The 15590-nt window shown below is 42.5% G+C and overlaps 1 protein-coding gene across 2 annotated transcripts in view; it reads right to left on the bottom strand.

The window, feature by feature from the left end:
- KIAA0319L (KIAA0319 like) overlaps positions 1 to 15590 on the bottom strand; it is a 72060-nt gene that overhangs the window by 27856 nt on the left and 28614 nt on the right. For both annotated transcript variants that reach the window (XM_054999254.1, XM_054999255.1), the window contains 6 exons: positions 12259 to 12550; positions 9101 to 9202; positions 8573 to 8670; positions 6180 to 6267; positions 3104 to 3196; positions 1393 to 1525 (listed from right to left, as the gene is read on the bottom strand). In XM_054999254.1, coding sequence (XP_054855229.1) covers positions 1393 to 1525; positions 3104 to 3196; positions 6180 to 6267; positions 8573 to 8670; positions 9101 to 9202; positions 12259 to 12550 — 806 coding nt within the window. The remainder of the gene's footprint in view (positions 1 to 1392; positions 1526 to 3103; positions 3197 to 6179; positions 6268 to 8572; positions 8671 to 9100; positions 9203 to 12258; positions 12551 to 15590) is intronic.

Raw genomic sequence — 15590 nt, 5'->3', positions numbered from 1 at the left:
ACTGAATGCAACATTTTAAAAGGCTCTCAGAGCATTAAAAGAAACCCTTATCATAAACAACTGACAAACTTTAATAAGCATTTTAACATGAACATCGTGGAGTCTGCCTGCATGGTGACATAGACAACCAAAAATGCAAGCCACAGTTGACAGCAGACTTAGCAAATGCGAGCAGAGAAGCCCTTACAACCTGGATTCATGTTCTCTTCCTGAATGATGGAGGTTCTATTACCCCTCTCTATAGGAGATCTAGAACAAGGGACCCAGTATGGTGAATAGGCTGTCAGACTGGGATCTGGGAGACCCAGGTTTGAGTCCCTGCTCTTCGGTGGGTGACCTTGGGCCAGTAACGTGCTCTCAGCCTAAACTGCTTCACAGGGTTGTTGTGAGGATAAAATGGAGGAGAGGAGAACGATGTAAGCTGCTTTGGGTCCCCACTGGGGAGAAAGGCAGGGTATAAATGAAGCAAATAAATAAAGAGCCCTGAAAGTGGCTTATTATTTAAAATTGTTGGCCAAGCAGCCCTGGAAACAGAGAGCAAGAACTAACACAGGAGGCAACACAAACTTTCAAAGGGGCAACTCAACCATTTGACCACTGATGCTCTACACGGTGCAGTCTGGAAAAAATGATTTTTTGCTAGCTTTCACACTGGCACATCTATCAGCAATATGGTTTCCCTTTTCATGATATGAATATTTCTGCCCCAAAACAAACAGCAACACACTCATAATCCTCATTCCAGTTGATGCTGACTACACTAAATTAAACCCAGGGAAAACTGAATTATTGCAAGAGTCAGGACAACTCTCCTGTAGCTAACCTGAACCTTTTATGACTGAAAAAAGAATCTCATCTCAAGCTATCCACATATGCGCTGATACATTAGGACTATAAAATAATCAGTTAGCTCTTGAACCTTTTATCCCCACTCAGTAATCCATTAATGATATCCCTGGTGCAGTTCAACAGGCATATGTCAAATCTCATTTTTAAATGATGTAGCCTGGGGAAAAAGTTTTTAGAGGGAGACAAAATTATGTTACGTTTCTCTACACCTTCTGCCAAGATCACCTGCATGGTCTACTTGTGTGTTCTGTTTAAGAGAAGAGCTTGCAACGTTATGAATACAGCAGCAGCTTCCCTGATCAGGGGAAACAAAACACAAGGGGAAAAAGTTACTTGTGGTTTATTTTGCAAACTGTTAAGGGGGGAAAAAGCAAAAAAAACCCTGTAAATTGGCCCTTAGCCTCTCCATTCCTGTATGTGGGAACGAAAAACGCAAAAGAAATCTGATTTTATTCACTGATTTCAGTAATCTGCATCAGCACTGGGTTTTGGACCCTGAGAATTTAGCAGACCAGAGATGCAAGCCCATACTTGGCACTTTACCTGAACGTGTAGTTTCCAGGTACCAAATTGGTCAATTTCAGAATTGGAGTGTCTGCAGACACCTTCTCTTCCCGCAGGGGCCCCTTCAGTTCTTCCCAGTGGTAGCTGACAATCCGGTCATCATCAGTGCTTTCTAATGCATTAAAATCAACTCATTAGGATTTCCTTTGAACAAAGGCAGTCCCAATAAATGCAAATAAAGAAGCCAGAGTAGAGTTTAAAATCTATTTTAAGAACCAATTTAAGGCTGTCATTCAGGCATGTCCACTTTTGACGAATGGCAAAAGTAAATATTTTTAAACTTTGGTTTAATGTCATGTATTTTTCAACTCTGGTTAAACAAATCTTTGGTTAATGTCATGAATAATATGAGACGTTGATACTTTTAATTTGAATTAATGTGGCAGCTGAATTAAAACGAGAGGGGTTCAAGTTCAATGCCAGAGTACCAGGTTCAATCTCTGGCAACTCCAGATAAAAGGGGATCATAGAGCAGGGCCGGGAAAGACTTCTTTGCCCAAGACTTCAGCCAGAGCAGAGAATAGTTAGCTAGGTGGAACAAGGGTCTGATTCAACTTTAAAGCAGTTTCATGCAATCAGAATGATTCTGTGAACACGTGCCTTTCCATGTGCATGAACAGACACAATCATCGAGATGAGCCTTGTCAACTTTACTACAGAAAAGCACAGAATCCAAGCCATGTGTTTCTCCTGCAAGCCTGCTAATTTTACAAACACCAAAAGGGAGGGAGGGAATTAACATTTGAGCATGCATGGGTATGGGATATAGCAATGGCAGCTACTTTGGGATATAACAAAAACAAAATAAACGTTTATTTTTTCAAGAAGCGTATTGGTTTCATAAAAGTAGTTCTCGGTTCTTAAAGTTACTTCATTTAAACTCATTCACACAGATCTCTTCTAAGGCTTCACACACAGTTAGCCTCTTTCTCTGACCCAATATTTCTCACAGACGTGCTTAAGGTCACTCAGGCAGCACACAGCTAGCCTCTCTTTTCCTCACTAAATATTTTTCACAGAAATGCTTAAACTGCTCAGGCTGCACACAGCTTGCCTGCTTTCTTCTGACTCAAACTTTGCTCTCTACTCTCAGTCTAAACTGCATTCACTCCGCCCACCCTCTCAGTCATCAACCAATCATATCACTCACTCATCTCTCTCTTTCACCCCCACTCTTCACCTATCTCACACCAAACATTTAAAGATACATGCACACATTTACTTGAAATCTTTACACCCTCTCTCTTTTATAAATGTGACTTCAGTTTATCCCATCACTTATGGTATTTGTTGTATGTATTATCCTGTCATCACTACATAGTTCTTTACTTTGTAATTCCATTTTCTGCATCACTTGGCACATCCTGTCTGATTTTTTTTGCACTGTTTCTAATTTTTGTAATTCTAGTCCTTTTGCATTGCTCATTACATCCCTCGTGCTATTTGACTGCATTGTTCTACACCATGTAATCTGCACTGCGTGTCAGTGAGAAAAGTGGGCTATGACAGGACAAATCATTTTGAGAGTGTGACAGAAAAGCAGTATAGAAATACTTGAAATAAATAAATATCCCAATGAGACATCAGCCAGGGTCATCCAGAACCCTGTTCTCTAGCAGGCGCTCTGCCTTTCCCCGTTTCTCTTTACTACTCCACAAAGTAGATGATGCTGGCCGGGGAGGGTACTTACGGCTGCCGTCAATTACCGTAGAGGTGGTTGGCAATGAGATCTCCAGAAATGGGGGAGAAACGATAGCCACAGGAGGCTGATTTACTCGAGGCTCTAAAAGGGACAACAGAAGCATGACAGTCAACGCAGAGTCACCACAGTTATTTTGGCATAGCACAGTGGTTGTGAGATTGAGCTATGAATCAGAAGTCCCTAATTCCAAACTTTGGCTTGGATCTCAAAGTAAGGTGTTTCCATAAGTGGAATGAGACTTCCTTGCCTACCCCTGCCCCACACCCTGATTCGGCCTGAAATGCTGCTCCTGGGGGAGAAGGGATTCTCAGGAACGGCACAAGTTGGTCTTATGCAATGGGAGAGGGGAACTTGGAAAAATAAACCCCCTGTTAGAGGAAACTCACCTTGGGCTCAAAGCCCATGCCTCTGCCACAAACTCATCAGACAGCTTTAAACAAGGCTCTCTAGCTCAGTCCCTCTTCATGTCAGTAGTAATACTGATCTACCTTATAGGATTGTTGTAAAGCACGTGAAGTGTTCTGAACACTCATTCAACACTACAGAAATGGTATTATTTTATGGTTTGCTGTTCAAACTTTCTTCAGCCATGAACAGCCATCATTTTCAACATCAGCTACCCCATCTGCAATGTGGGCATAAAACTACTCATACACTACTGGTGAAGTTGTCTGAATGTTTCTGGGGAAACAAACACTATACTATTACTATTCTTGGCACAGCAGTTCCCCCAAAGGCCACTAGGAGCTGCTAAAACAACAGAAAGTCTTGAAGTAGCTTATTCAAGATGAACAAGTTAATTGGGGTGTAAAGTTACATGGGAACAAAGTCCTAGTTCAAGAAACACTTTAAAAACCTTGTTAAGTCTTCAGAGTTCTGCAAGATTTGTTTCTTGCTGCAAATACTCAACACAGCTATCTTCCTGGAACTTCTAGGGGCTGCTAACAGGACTTATTAGGACCAGGGCTTGTGAAGGGTCCTCTTCAGAGTGGCCAGCAGTGGCCTCGACCCTGCAGAGAAAGCCTTTTCATTCCAGTTAAGAACCATATGCTCTCACTCAATTGGGATTAGGGGAAAGGGCCTCTCAGTCAGTCAGAAAATCTAGTCCTGGCACTTTTCTTCCTGGATGTCAACCACTGGCTGCTACAGGCCTATTCTCTTCCCCTTTCTGGAAAGGCTAGCAAAAATGGCTGGGGAAACAACAATTCTTTCAACATGGCAACTGTTCCACCAACTCTCAAAGATGTCAAATTCCCATGGATGTCAAATTCTATGGTCAAGGCTACCCTAACCTTTCCCTAGCTCCTGATCTTGCCAGGGGATGCCCTGCCTGATGAACAACGAAAGAAGCTATTGGACCTGGGTAGTGCTGTCATAGTACTGATCAAAGCAACAGAAGAGCTGTGCTAACAGAAAGAATGACTACTGTCAAACGCTGCCAAGCATCAAAGAAAAGCAGGAAGAAAAAATGCTGCTGCAGAACTGCTCCTTCCAGTGGCATTTTCATCTAGGACAGGGGTGGGCAAATTGCGGCCCGTGGGCCACATGCGGCCCGCTACAGAGTTTTTTGTGGCCCGCCAAGACAGTCAGAAAAATCCGCCTTGAACCGAGCTATAGATGATATGAAATTAGCACAATAAATAAATTGAATAAAACTACCACTATTTTATTTCATTTATATTTATTGATTTTTATGATACAATTTATACCTTTTCTGAAATGCAAAGTTAACTAATGAATGCAATCATTTAAAAAGGTGCGGCCCTCCGCTAACCTCCGCTCCCACAAAGTGGCCCCCGAGCCAAAACAATTGCCCACCCCTGATCTATGAGAACACAACAAATATAGCTCCCACAACTTAAGACCCACACAGCGCCCTTCAGTTTTTGGCCCAACTAGACCTAAAGTACTTTGGGAAGTCTTTTTTTGTTTAAGAAACAGGCACTCCCTTTAAAAGCAACGTTCCACTTGACTTGCTAACTTATTAGCATCTGCTGTGTTACTTGCCACTTTCCCCTGCCAATGTAGCTTAGCGGTTAGAATGTTAGGTTAGGCTTTGGGAGACCCATGATTGAACCCCCCCACTGCCATGAAACCTGTGGTGTGTCCAGGGGCCAGAACATTCTCTCAGCATGAGGATAAATGGGGACAAGGGAGAACCAGGTATGCTTCGATGAAATCTTTAGAGGAAGGGTGAGATAAAAATGTGCTAGATACAAAGACAGTCTAAGTGGCTGCATCCCTCCCTTGCAAGATTTTGTCCTCTCAAAGAAACAAGCCACCACACACAGTGCCTGGGCATAAGCTGGAGACAGTGGCCATTGCCACGCAATGCCCTGAATTTAGTGCTGAAGGGGAGCGGTTTTTTTCCTGCTTCTCCACATGCACCTCCCGGGGTTTCCCTGGTTTTTCTCTGATGTTTCTTAAACCTGCTTTGCTCTGACGTTTTGGGAAACCCTGGACGGCTGGCCTATGGGTAGGAAAGTTCAGATTTCCTTGCCCACATGGCAGCCATTTTTCTTGACCCTGTCCCTCTGGCAGCCATTTTCCCTCCCCCTACAACTTTTTTCTTTAAAAAAATTGGCAGTTTCATATTGTTATAACAATAAGCGTAACAGGTTCTCTGAATTTCCAGTTTTCAATGTAAAATAACTAGGTCTGTAACCCTTTCCCTTTCAGTGATACAAGGGGAAAGGCATAGTGGTGGTGGGAATGCTGGTAGTGGCAGAGAAACTGAGGGGGAAGCCTGCTGCTGCTGCGCTTTAACAGTAGTCACGTCAGCAATGGAGAAACTACACAAGTCCATCCTTGTGTGGAAATCATCAATGGTTTTTCAGAGAACAGAAGGTGGGACACCACCAGAACCATTAGTCATAGCATGCACACCCATCCCACTAATGGTTCTGTAGGTAAAAGGTGGTAGCTTTTAGAACAGCACACTTCTGAATACACCAAACAGCTTGCTTCTCTTTCAAGCTTGCATGGAGAGTTAATTCTCCAAGATTAAGCCCAAAGGACATCAAATTTGTAAGCTGAAAGGACAAAATGCTGACGCTGGGCATACCTGGCTTCACTGTCACATTCACTCTTCCTTCACCATATGCATTATCACCTTCAACGATCACCTTGAATTCATACAGGCCAACCGTGAGCTGAAGAACAAAAGCAGGGAACATCAGACTGTTCAATGTAAAATTGTGTGGGACAAAAATTACATTGCTGAGAAGATGCTGGTAACTGAATCAGGCAGCTAAGTAATATTTTGCAGAAAGAGTCCACATTATGGAACTTCTCTGTCATATCTAATGGACTGAAAGTGATTCACTGATCTGCTGTCATTGTAACTTCTCGTAGTTTTCCAAATTGTTACTGTAAGCCATCCTGAATGGCTGAAGAAGCTAGAAAAGGTAACCTTGATGGCAAACCCTTTAAAAGGGTTTCTGTTTCCTTTTTTTGGGGGGGGGGAGAGGGGGGATAGAAATATTTCTGAACATACACTTCCTTCAACATGCAGGTCAGGATCCAAACCACTGTGTTTAAGTCAAAAATTCTATCGTACAAGCCCCTGAGCAATGGCCTCTCTGGATCCAAGCCACAGTTAGACATAAGTTGGGCAACCTGTTACCACCATATGATAAAAAAGGGGTAGGGGAAGAGCCAACTAGGCAAAACCAAACATATCAGTAACTACTAGCCATGTCAATTAGAGCACCACCCAATATTTATCAACCTTCTGTAGTACTGAGGCAACATAATATGATTAAATATTAGCACCTTTCAGGTGTTCCCCCTGAGTGTGTGAGTGGCGAGACTGCGCTACATGCAATCGCCATTTTGTCTGAAAGGACCAACGTGTGTATTGGGTGAAAATACTCACACTGCTCCTTTTAGACAAAATGGTGATTCCACATAATGTGAGTTCTCCTAACGTACACAGTCAAATGTAATGGCTGAAAAGGGCTATCAAAGAACACTCCCCAATGCAGCGTAGTGGTTAGTGTCATACTCGGATCTGGGAGACCAGGGTCGAACCCCCACTCTGCCACGGAAACTTCCTGAGTGGCCAGTTACAGGAACTCCAACTAGCCTACCCCACAGGATCATTGTGAAGACAAAAAGGAAGAGAGGAGAACGACGTAAGCTGCTTTGGGTCCCCAATGAGGAGAAAGGCGGGGCATAAATGAAGGCAATTTACAAATAATCTAAAACTTTCCAATTCCAGTTACCAAGACCAACTGCTTCCTAACCTTTACTGCTGTCACCGGAAAAAGTTGCTTGTGAGGATTCCGCCCTTTCACATTCTCAAAACTTCAGACCTTTGAATCTTATCTCCCCCCTCCCACTTTGTCTTCTCAGATTTCCACGAGGAATCATACGATACTAAATTATTAAGATGAGACAGGCCCTCGGTAGCAAACACAACATACAAGAAATGTAATACTTCATATGTTGTACTCACAACTTACAATCCTACAACTTACTTAGGGGGAACTTTCGCACCTGCAATCCTAAAAATCAGATCTGTGTAGTTACAGCGAAGAATTTTTAATGAGTTGTCAGAAGGAAGAAAAGAGGATAGAGGTGGTGACTTAGTAATAAAGCAACTGCTTGGCATGCAAAAGTCCTAATTTCAATCTCTGGCACCGTCAGTAAAAAGATCAGATAGCAGATGATGTTAAAGACCTCTGTCCGGAGACCTTAGAGAGCTGCTGCCAGTCACAGCAGACAAGACTGACCTTGCTAGACTAACAGTCTGACTGCATAAAGCAGCTTCTTCATACGTTCCTGAGGACTCAAAAACACTTTCTTCCATCATCAGGTTGCAACAGGCATCTTTTGTTGTTCTTGTTGTTCTTGATGCCACTGGATCCTTCAAACTGTTCCAGCCTAGGGATTTTTGCTGGCCTCATCCTAACAGTATAAAGGCCTGGCTATTCAGTAGTGAGGAGGGGCAGAATGACCTCCTGCATATATGTTAAGACATATTTTCCTGCCTGAAAAGCATTCAGAGAACATTAAGGCACCTGCTGAACTGAGATCAGGGGTGGCTGTGATGATAAATTGAGAAGACGGGTACATCCAAAACCATGTGGACACACACAAGGACAACACACAGGAGTGTTGTTATAGCAGAAGCATGTGAAGAAAACATGCTTAACACACATGCAATCCCACCCCCCAGTGCACACCACCCTAGCTCTACCAACTCCAAAATTCACTAGCCACCATTGTGCACCTTGAAATTCTCCTCGGGAAACCTTCAGCACTGACCTGCATGTTGCAATGAAAGAGCTGACATGCTACTTACAAAAGGATTGTTTTAATCGTATAACCTGTTCCTCATTCTTTCACTACCCTCTGGGTTTTTTGCTTCCTTCAGATCAATAGGTGCCAAACCTCTCTCTCTCTCTCTCTCTCTCTCTCTCTTGCCCTCTGCAAAGGCAGCAAAGTATTTACCTTGGATAACTTGAGGATCTGTGAGTGCTTGCCCTCCATCTCTCCGCTATAATCAGTGGGATGGGTGATCAGCCTCCAGTCATAGGAGTAGATATTTCCTACGTTGAAGAAGAATCACCGTTACAAAATGGAAGACAGTAGATCAGACACTTAAACTTTGTTTTCAAGAGCCATAACAGAGTCATTTTGGAACATAAAGACAGTCTGATGCACATTCATACAACCCATTTTCAGCACCTAGCCACTACGGGAAAGGGCCACGTTATGGAGATTTCCAGATGCTTTCATATTCACACCATGCTAAAAGCCAAGCAAAAGCAGGATTGGACAGCTCAATGTAGACTGGCTTCTTCCTGAAACTGCCACAGCCATAACATTAGGCCCTGGCTGAAGAAGTAAGGCTGATTAAGAGGCCTCAACTTTATCACTAACCCTAATTGGTAAATAAACCGACACCCCTGTAAGCCATGCCAGCAACAAACCCAGGGTTTCCTGCTCCGTAATGACTGGCATAGGCTTAAATCCTACCTTCAGGTGGCGGAGGCAAGACATATGCATTCAGCTCCACTTCATTCTTTGGAAGCGTCACCTGTACACTGTCTCCAGCAGAAACAGCCAGTTTCCTGATAACTGTGGAAGTGAATTAGAAAGGAAAGACAGAGTAAAGGTGGAGACAAGTCACATTACGGTTTTCATTCCTCTAATTGGATACATTATGAAAGACTAATTGCACAGAGGGGTCATTTGCTTCTCAATTAAGCTTTACAAATTTACAAACTACCAATTTTTCAAAGCAGAAGTCATATTCTCTGCCACACTGACAACAAGTGTGACTTATGCTTCAAAGAATACAATACATACAACCATCATAACAATACAAAGGAATGAAAATCCCTGAGCAGCATCAGTTTAACAGAGCACATCAGCAGTCTCAAACAGCAAGCAAGCACGGAAACATTACCATTGTCAGGATCAAATTGAAATATGCTGCTGTCTGGAATAATATAGCATGTGGATTGTGAGGAGAAGACAGCCGTATGCTGTCTATCATCTTGACCACAAGAAGTGCTTGGAGGAATCATCCCAGGGCAAACCAGCTCTTAACTATGAACTTTAGAATTAAACATAACCTACATATATTGTAAGTCATGCACCTGACAACCTGGGCTTCCAACCTGGGCTTCCAAAAGCTTCTGTCACACTTTAAAGTGCCACAAGACTCTTTTGGTTAGACCAGATACACTTGGCTAACCCCTTCAAATGGTAAACTGTGGTATTACATCTGTCAAATGCAGATGTCATTTTAGATTTTAACCTCAAGGTGATAGAGGCAGATGAAACATGCCTCTTTTGTGCTGTGCTTGCAGGGGAGGCCTGTTTAGCCAAGGGCAGAGAGGATAAGAAAGGTTCAACCAGATACATTTCAGTAGACAATCAAACTGCTTTTTTAATAATGGTGGGCCAAGGAAGAAGGCAACTCTAGCTGCTTTCTTACAAAGAAGGCCTCTATTTATCCAGCAGTAAAGCTTAGCCATTTAAAAACATACTAAGAATTCATAGTATTCTTAGGCTGAAGCAAGTATGCAGATCCCATAGAACTTGACCTGCTGCACCTCCTTTGCTTGTGGGGTTGTATCACTAAATCTGAGCTCTGATTCCTGTTTCACTTGCAGCTCTTCTTAAACAACTCTATCTTCCCCAGCCTTCTTGCAGCCACCATGGGGCGAGGGAATTAAATGGCATTTCTGGCTTCAAAAAGGATAAAGGATTGTAACAACTTTGGAAAAAGTAAAAGTGCATTTCAAGGAAGTGTGGAGAAGAGAAAAAATAACCTCTATGCTGTATTAGCTCTCAAAGTACATGAATGATTTACAAAACTAGGGAGGCCCTGTTGGGAGCTAGGCACTGGCAGAGCATGCATATTACACTCCCATCCTGCAGTCATTCCATTGACTGCCCATCGATTTCTGGGCTCAATTCAAGGTTTTGGCTACCACATACAAAGCCCTTCATGGCCTCAGTCCTTCATATCTGTGGAACTACTTTGCTTATTTGAGGAGAGCCTTCTGCAGGTGCCACTAGCAGATGGGCAAGATCAACAACTGCTTCTACATGTGTCTTCTCTGCTGTGGCCTGCCTGAAGAGGTCAGAAAAGCTCCCCCATTCCTGGCTGACCACAAACTCTGCAAAACTAAATTACTCAGGAGGGTTTTTTACACAGATAAGAGGGCTATATTGTAATGAAATGATTCAGAAAGAAGCTTTGCTAAAAGAATAGGGACTGTAGTCTATACTACTGAGTTTTGTCTGTTATTACTCATACTAGGCAATTTCTGCTGTGTTTAACATGGCATATTTAAATGCCTATGCTTTGTTTCAGCTCTGTGTCAAATCTCTGCTTGTTTTCATTTCTGCAATCCACATCTACTGCACTGTTCACTGAATGTCCCAGCCTGTTGGTTGTATTGTGACTTATACTATGTAATCTGCCTTGAGCCTTAGTGAGAAAGGCAGACTATAAGTATTGTAAATAAATTAAATAAATAAATGTTACCATTAATTAAATAATTGCGGTTTTGGATGCAAGCCATTACACTCTCTGTCTCAGTGTCCACCCCATTCCACTCTGTCTGCCATTGCGGGAATACTACTTAACCTACCTTACAGGTAGGATTAGAAAAATCTAAGGATTATTAAATGCAAGGGTTCTGTAAGGGTGTTGAAAGGATTATTAAACACTTTGAACACTTCAAATGTGCCATATAAATGTAAGATACCATCTCAAGTGTACTATTGGTACTACCATCAGCTTTTAAAAAAACCCACTCTGTTATTGATTGCCCAGTGAAAGCCAGCATGGTATAACAGTGTGTAAGACTACAATCTGGAAGACCCGAGTTCGATTTCTTTCTCTATTCTGGAAGGTTGCTGGGTGACCCTGAGTTAGCCACCCTTTCTCAGCCTAATCTGCATCACACGGTGGTGGTTGTGGGGATAAAACGGAGAGAAGGAGAATGATGTGGCAACTTGCTAGCCATATTGGGCCCCCATGGGGAGAAAGGAGGGGTATAAATGAGTAAGGCAGAAAAGACAACAAATTCAAGTACAATGTGTGAGGATGAGGACGTGGCAGTCAGAAGCAATCTAAAATGGCCATTTTTGGGTTCCTGAACATCAGCAGTCAGTGTGACAGGCTGCCTAAGGAGGGAAACTGCAGATGGCAGGGTGAGAAAGCAGAATGCAAAAGATTAAAAAAAAAAAGGCAGAGCAGGTGTCCTATTGAAGGTTGGGGCTAAGGGAGATCCTGGTTGTAGAAAGATGACTATATTGTATTTGGGACAGTGGCAAGTATTGCTCAGCTGACTCTAACCACTAGGATACACTCAAAATCATTTTGCTTGGCTTCATCAAGTGAAAAGGGGGACACAAAAGAGAGGCTGAGGTCCAAGGACAGCTCCAGAGCCATTTGTCCCCTGATCTGGTATGATAAACTTCAAAGCAGATAATGTCAGCTTTTGAGCTGAGGTAACAACAGTTGCTATTTTAAACACATCCCAGAGGAAACCCTTATTCAAAAAGATCTCTTGGTCTGAGAACAATTAGATTAAGAGGAGAAGTGGTAGAGCCCTGCCTGTGTCACTGAGAGAAGGGCTTACTGTACCTTCCCAGAAAATGCTCCTTCTTACCTGGTGTTGGGGCAGCAGTGCTGGGTAACATGGCAGGATTAGTTGGGGCCATAGTAACACTGTTATTGGTGGGCATGCCGGTGGGAATGGAGGTCAGCTGCTGAACTGTCACAGTATCTTTCCCCTGAAGAGTGCTGGAACTTGGAACGGCCTCTTCCAAGGATGAAAGCTGGATGGAAGAGTTGGATGGCTTGGCTTTCTCAGAGTCCCCAACAGCCATCAAGCTTGGCACGGCAGAACTGGAGAATGAAGCTACAGGAGATGGTTTCGGAGTAGCAGCTCCTGCAGGGGCCTAGTTGGAAAAAAATCAGATACGGATAGATTGTTCAAAGGCAAGCACAGCCTTAATCACATGGGGAAACTTCCCTGAAACATGCTCAAATCCTCTCCCAAGAGAGAGAGAAAATCCACACACAGAGAACCACAACCCTTTTCCTGGTATCTCTTCTGTGCCAGTATTATTAATTATAACCTCACCAATGTCCATATTTGTTTTTTGTTGGACCTGAAACAAAAGCCATTTCTGTGTAGTTCAACCATGTTGGTATTATTACTGTTTCTCCTTAAGCCACCAAAGTATGACTTTCTTTTGCTATCAGACACACAAAATCTCTTCTGGTTGCCTTTAACATTCCTTGCTAAAAGTTGTTTATTCTGAACAAGGCAAAGGCCTTCCTGATATTCTCCAGACGCAGCCCAACCTTTCCTCTGCTTCCTGCACATTCCTTGGGTAGTGACACTGGTCTTCTGTGCTTCCTCCCTTTCTCTCTTTTCATCCATCCTCTCTCTAATAACTGTGACCCAATTCTTGTTTCTTTTGCTATTTGCCAGCTCTTCCAAATTCTTGCCAAGGCACAGGGGTTCTTGCGATAATTAACCCCACTGAGAATTTCTGCAGCTCCTTCTTTCCCTTGAAACATTTTCAAAATGCTTCCGATTTCACCAATAAGTTCAGCTGTGGAACAAAAGCTGTCTAGAAAGTTTGTGTTGAAGCAATCATTTTCAAGCTTATTGGACTCTGGAGACACGCTCTGCCTGTAACATGGAATCTAATTTAAATTCATTTCTGGATATGGCCCTTTTCTTGGAAGAGAAGGCCATACAAAAAGGAGAAAGGCAGGCACCTCCAGCAGTTGTGGAGAAGGGATTTACAGCAGGTGCAACTTACGTTGTGAAAAGCTACACCATGCTGAAATCTCTCTCTTTCCATAACTACTATAGGTATAATAGTCTTTGTCTTCCTTTGTGATGGAGAAGCCTACTATTTCTTTCCCTCTCTCTTCATTATTCTTTTAAAACCAAAACACAGGGCTTGACAATTTTTTTTTGGCTCTAGGAGCCAGACTTATTTTTCATTCTTTAGAGTTTTGTATTAATGCCCATATTTTCTAATTATTGAGACCACAAAACCTACTCCTAAGCTCTTGTTTGTTATAACTTCATTAAAGCTCTGGCAACAGTGTTGTAGTATATAAATCAATAAATACAGGGGTATGTATCCCTGGCTGTCATCACCAAAGAAGAAGAAGCAGCTAACCTCCAACCCTAACCTAACCTCTTCCTAATATTTTATAATTCCATTATTACTTTCAAAAGATCCATTTAATTGAATATTGGAGCCAGTATAGAAAGCAACTGGTAAAGAAATTAATTTATCTGCCAAAACTAGATGGTATAAAGCCGTGGAATTCACTCTGTAGCTCGTGGAAAGCCCCATTTGCAACTACCTTCTACCAAAAGAGCCACTTTTCTGTTAATTCCCAGTGTGACGCCTGCACCTGAAGGAGGTTTACAGTCTACCACATTCTTCTGCCGGAAGCTGTTTCTACTTTCTAGGTAGGAATCACCTGCCAACCAGAAGTCCCATTCCGGAAGCATGGGGCAGGTGCCACATCGGGGAATGGTGCTCAGAAGAGCCACATGTGGCTTCTAAGCCACTGAGTGAATATCACTGACGTAAAGTTAAGTTTACATACAAAGAATTAATAACAAGAACTTCATGCACATTTTTCATAGCACACAACAAAACATTCTGATCCAAAATGATAAACTTTGGGTTGGATACAGCCAGCTTTTTGGCTCAGTCTGGACTAATTCCGCCTCCTTGTTACAGCTCCCATTCCACATGGCTTTTGCTCATGCAGGCTGCATGATTCCAAACACTGACCACCAAAAGGTCTAAGGGAAGACCCCCCCCCCTTCCATTTTCACCAGGGGAAAAACTGGTTGGATCCAACACTTCATACTTCCCCTGAGAACTGCTGAGAAACACTACAATAAAATAATAGGTGCCATGGCAACCTGGCACCTGTGATTTGTTGAGCCACTGCCTGGAACGACAACAAAAAGAAAGTGATTGCAATGCCACTGGTAGAACATGGCTGAGATCAGGTTGCAACCCACTTATCAATGTTTCAGTGGAAAGGCAGGCATCATGTGTGTACACATGCATAAATGCAATTATCTGTATAAGAATATGTCTAATAAATGGGCTTTCTGGTTCACGTTCATTATGGCTAGATTGCAACATGTATATTACTTCAGGTAAGAGAAACTTTAAAACATGAAATACTTCCAAACCAGTTATTTATTTTCATGTTTAGTTGAATCTTTCCCCTTGTTTTTTTCAAATAAATCTTTTTTGGGTAGGGGTCTGGGTAAGAAATAATTAAAAGCCGTACATTAGGTGCTGTGAGCTCTTCAAATGTTTAACACACCATCTTATCTGAGGAAAGGGTGTGAATCTCCCATTCCCTGGACCTCGCCCTCAACTCTCAGGATGTAATATCAAGAATATATCGATAGGCTATACAAAAAGGAAGTGCTTTAGCTAAAGGTCTGTGTTAATACTCTGAAATGTTGGTAAAGATGCCATGACCAAATTTAATTCTAGTAGCTATTAAAAACACTTCCTTCACATAAGGAGGATCACCAAGTTCAAGGCTGAGAACATAATGGAGGAGGATGGGGGTTATTTTACTTCCCTGTGAATATTTCATTTCGAGTGTCGTGAGAGACAGATCAGACAAGGGCACACAAAAACAACAGAGCAGATGAAAAAAATTTCCTTCCTTTCATCAGAAAATTCTTTTACCAGGCTCCCCCCATTCTGACGGGTAGCCTGGAGCAGAAAGAACCGGACATTTTGGCTCTAACTGGGCTTATCTTTATATGCTGCATATTTTCTTGAGCCATTCTCCTTTGTATAACATCAGCTGAATGTTTCAGTTGTAGCACAGAAATATCTTCTCAGCCTGCATTTGATTTTTGTTGCTACAACTTCAGCACAGATGCTGCAGCCAAGTCAACAGTGAAATATAAAAGGTCATGCT

This window comes from Eublepharis macularius, chromosome 15 (genome assembly GCF_028583425.1).
Source record: "Eublepharis macularius isolate TG4126 chromosome 15, MPM_Emac_v1.0, whole genome shotgun sequence".
In the NCBI taxonomy this organism is placed as follows: domain Eukaryota; kingdom Metazoa; phylum Chordata; class Lepidosauria; order Squamata; family Eublepharidae; genus Eublepharis; species Eublepharis macularius.
Note: the sequence above shows the minus strand (reverse complement) of the source record. Positions and strands in the feature narration are given on the sequence as shown.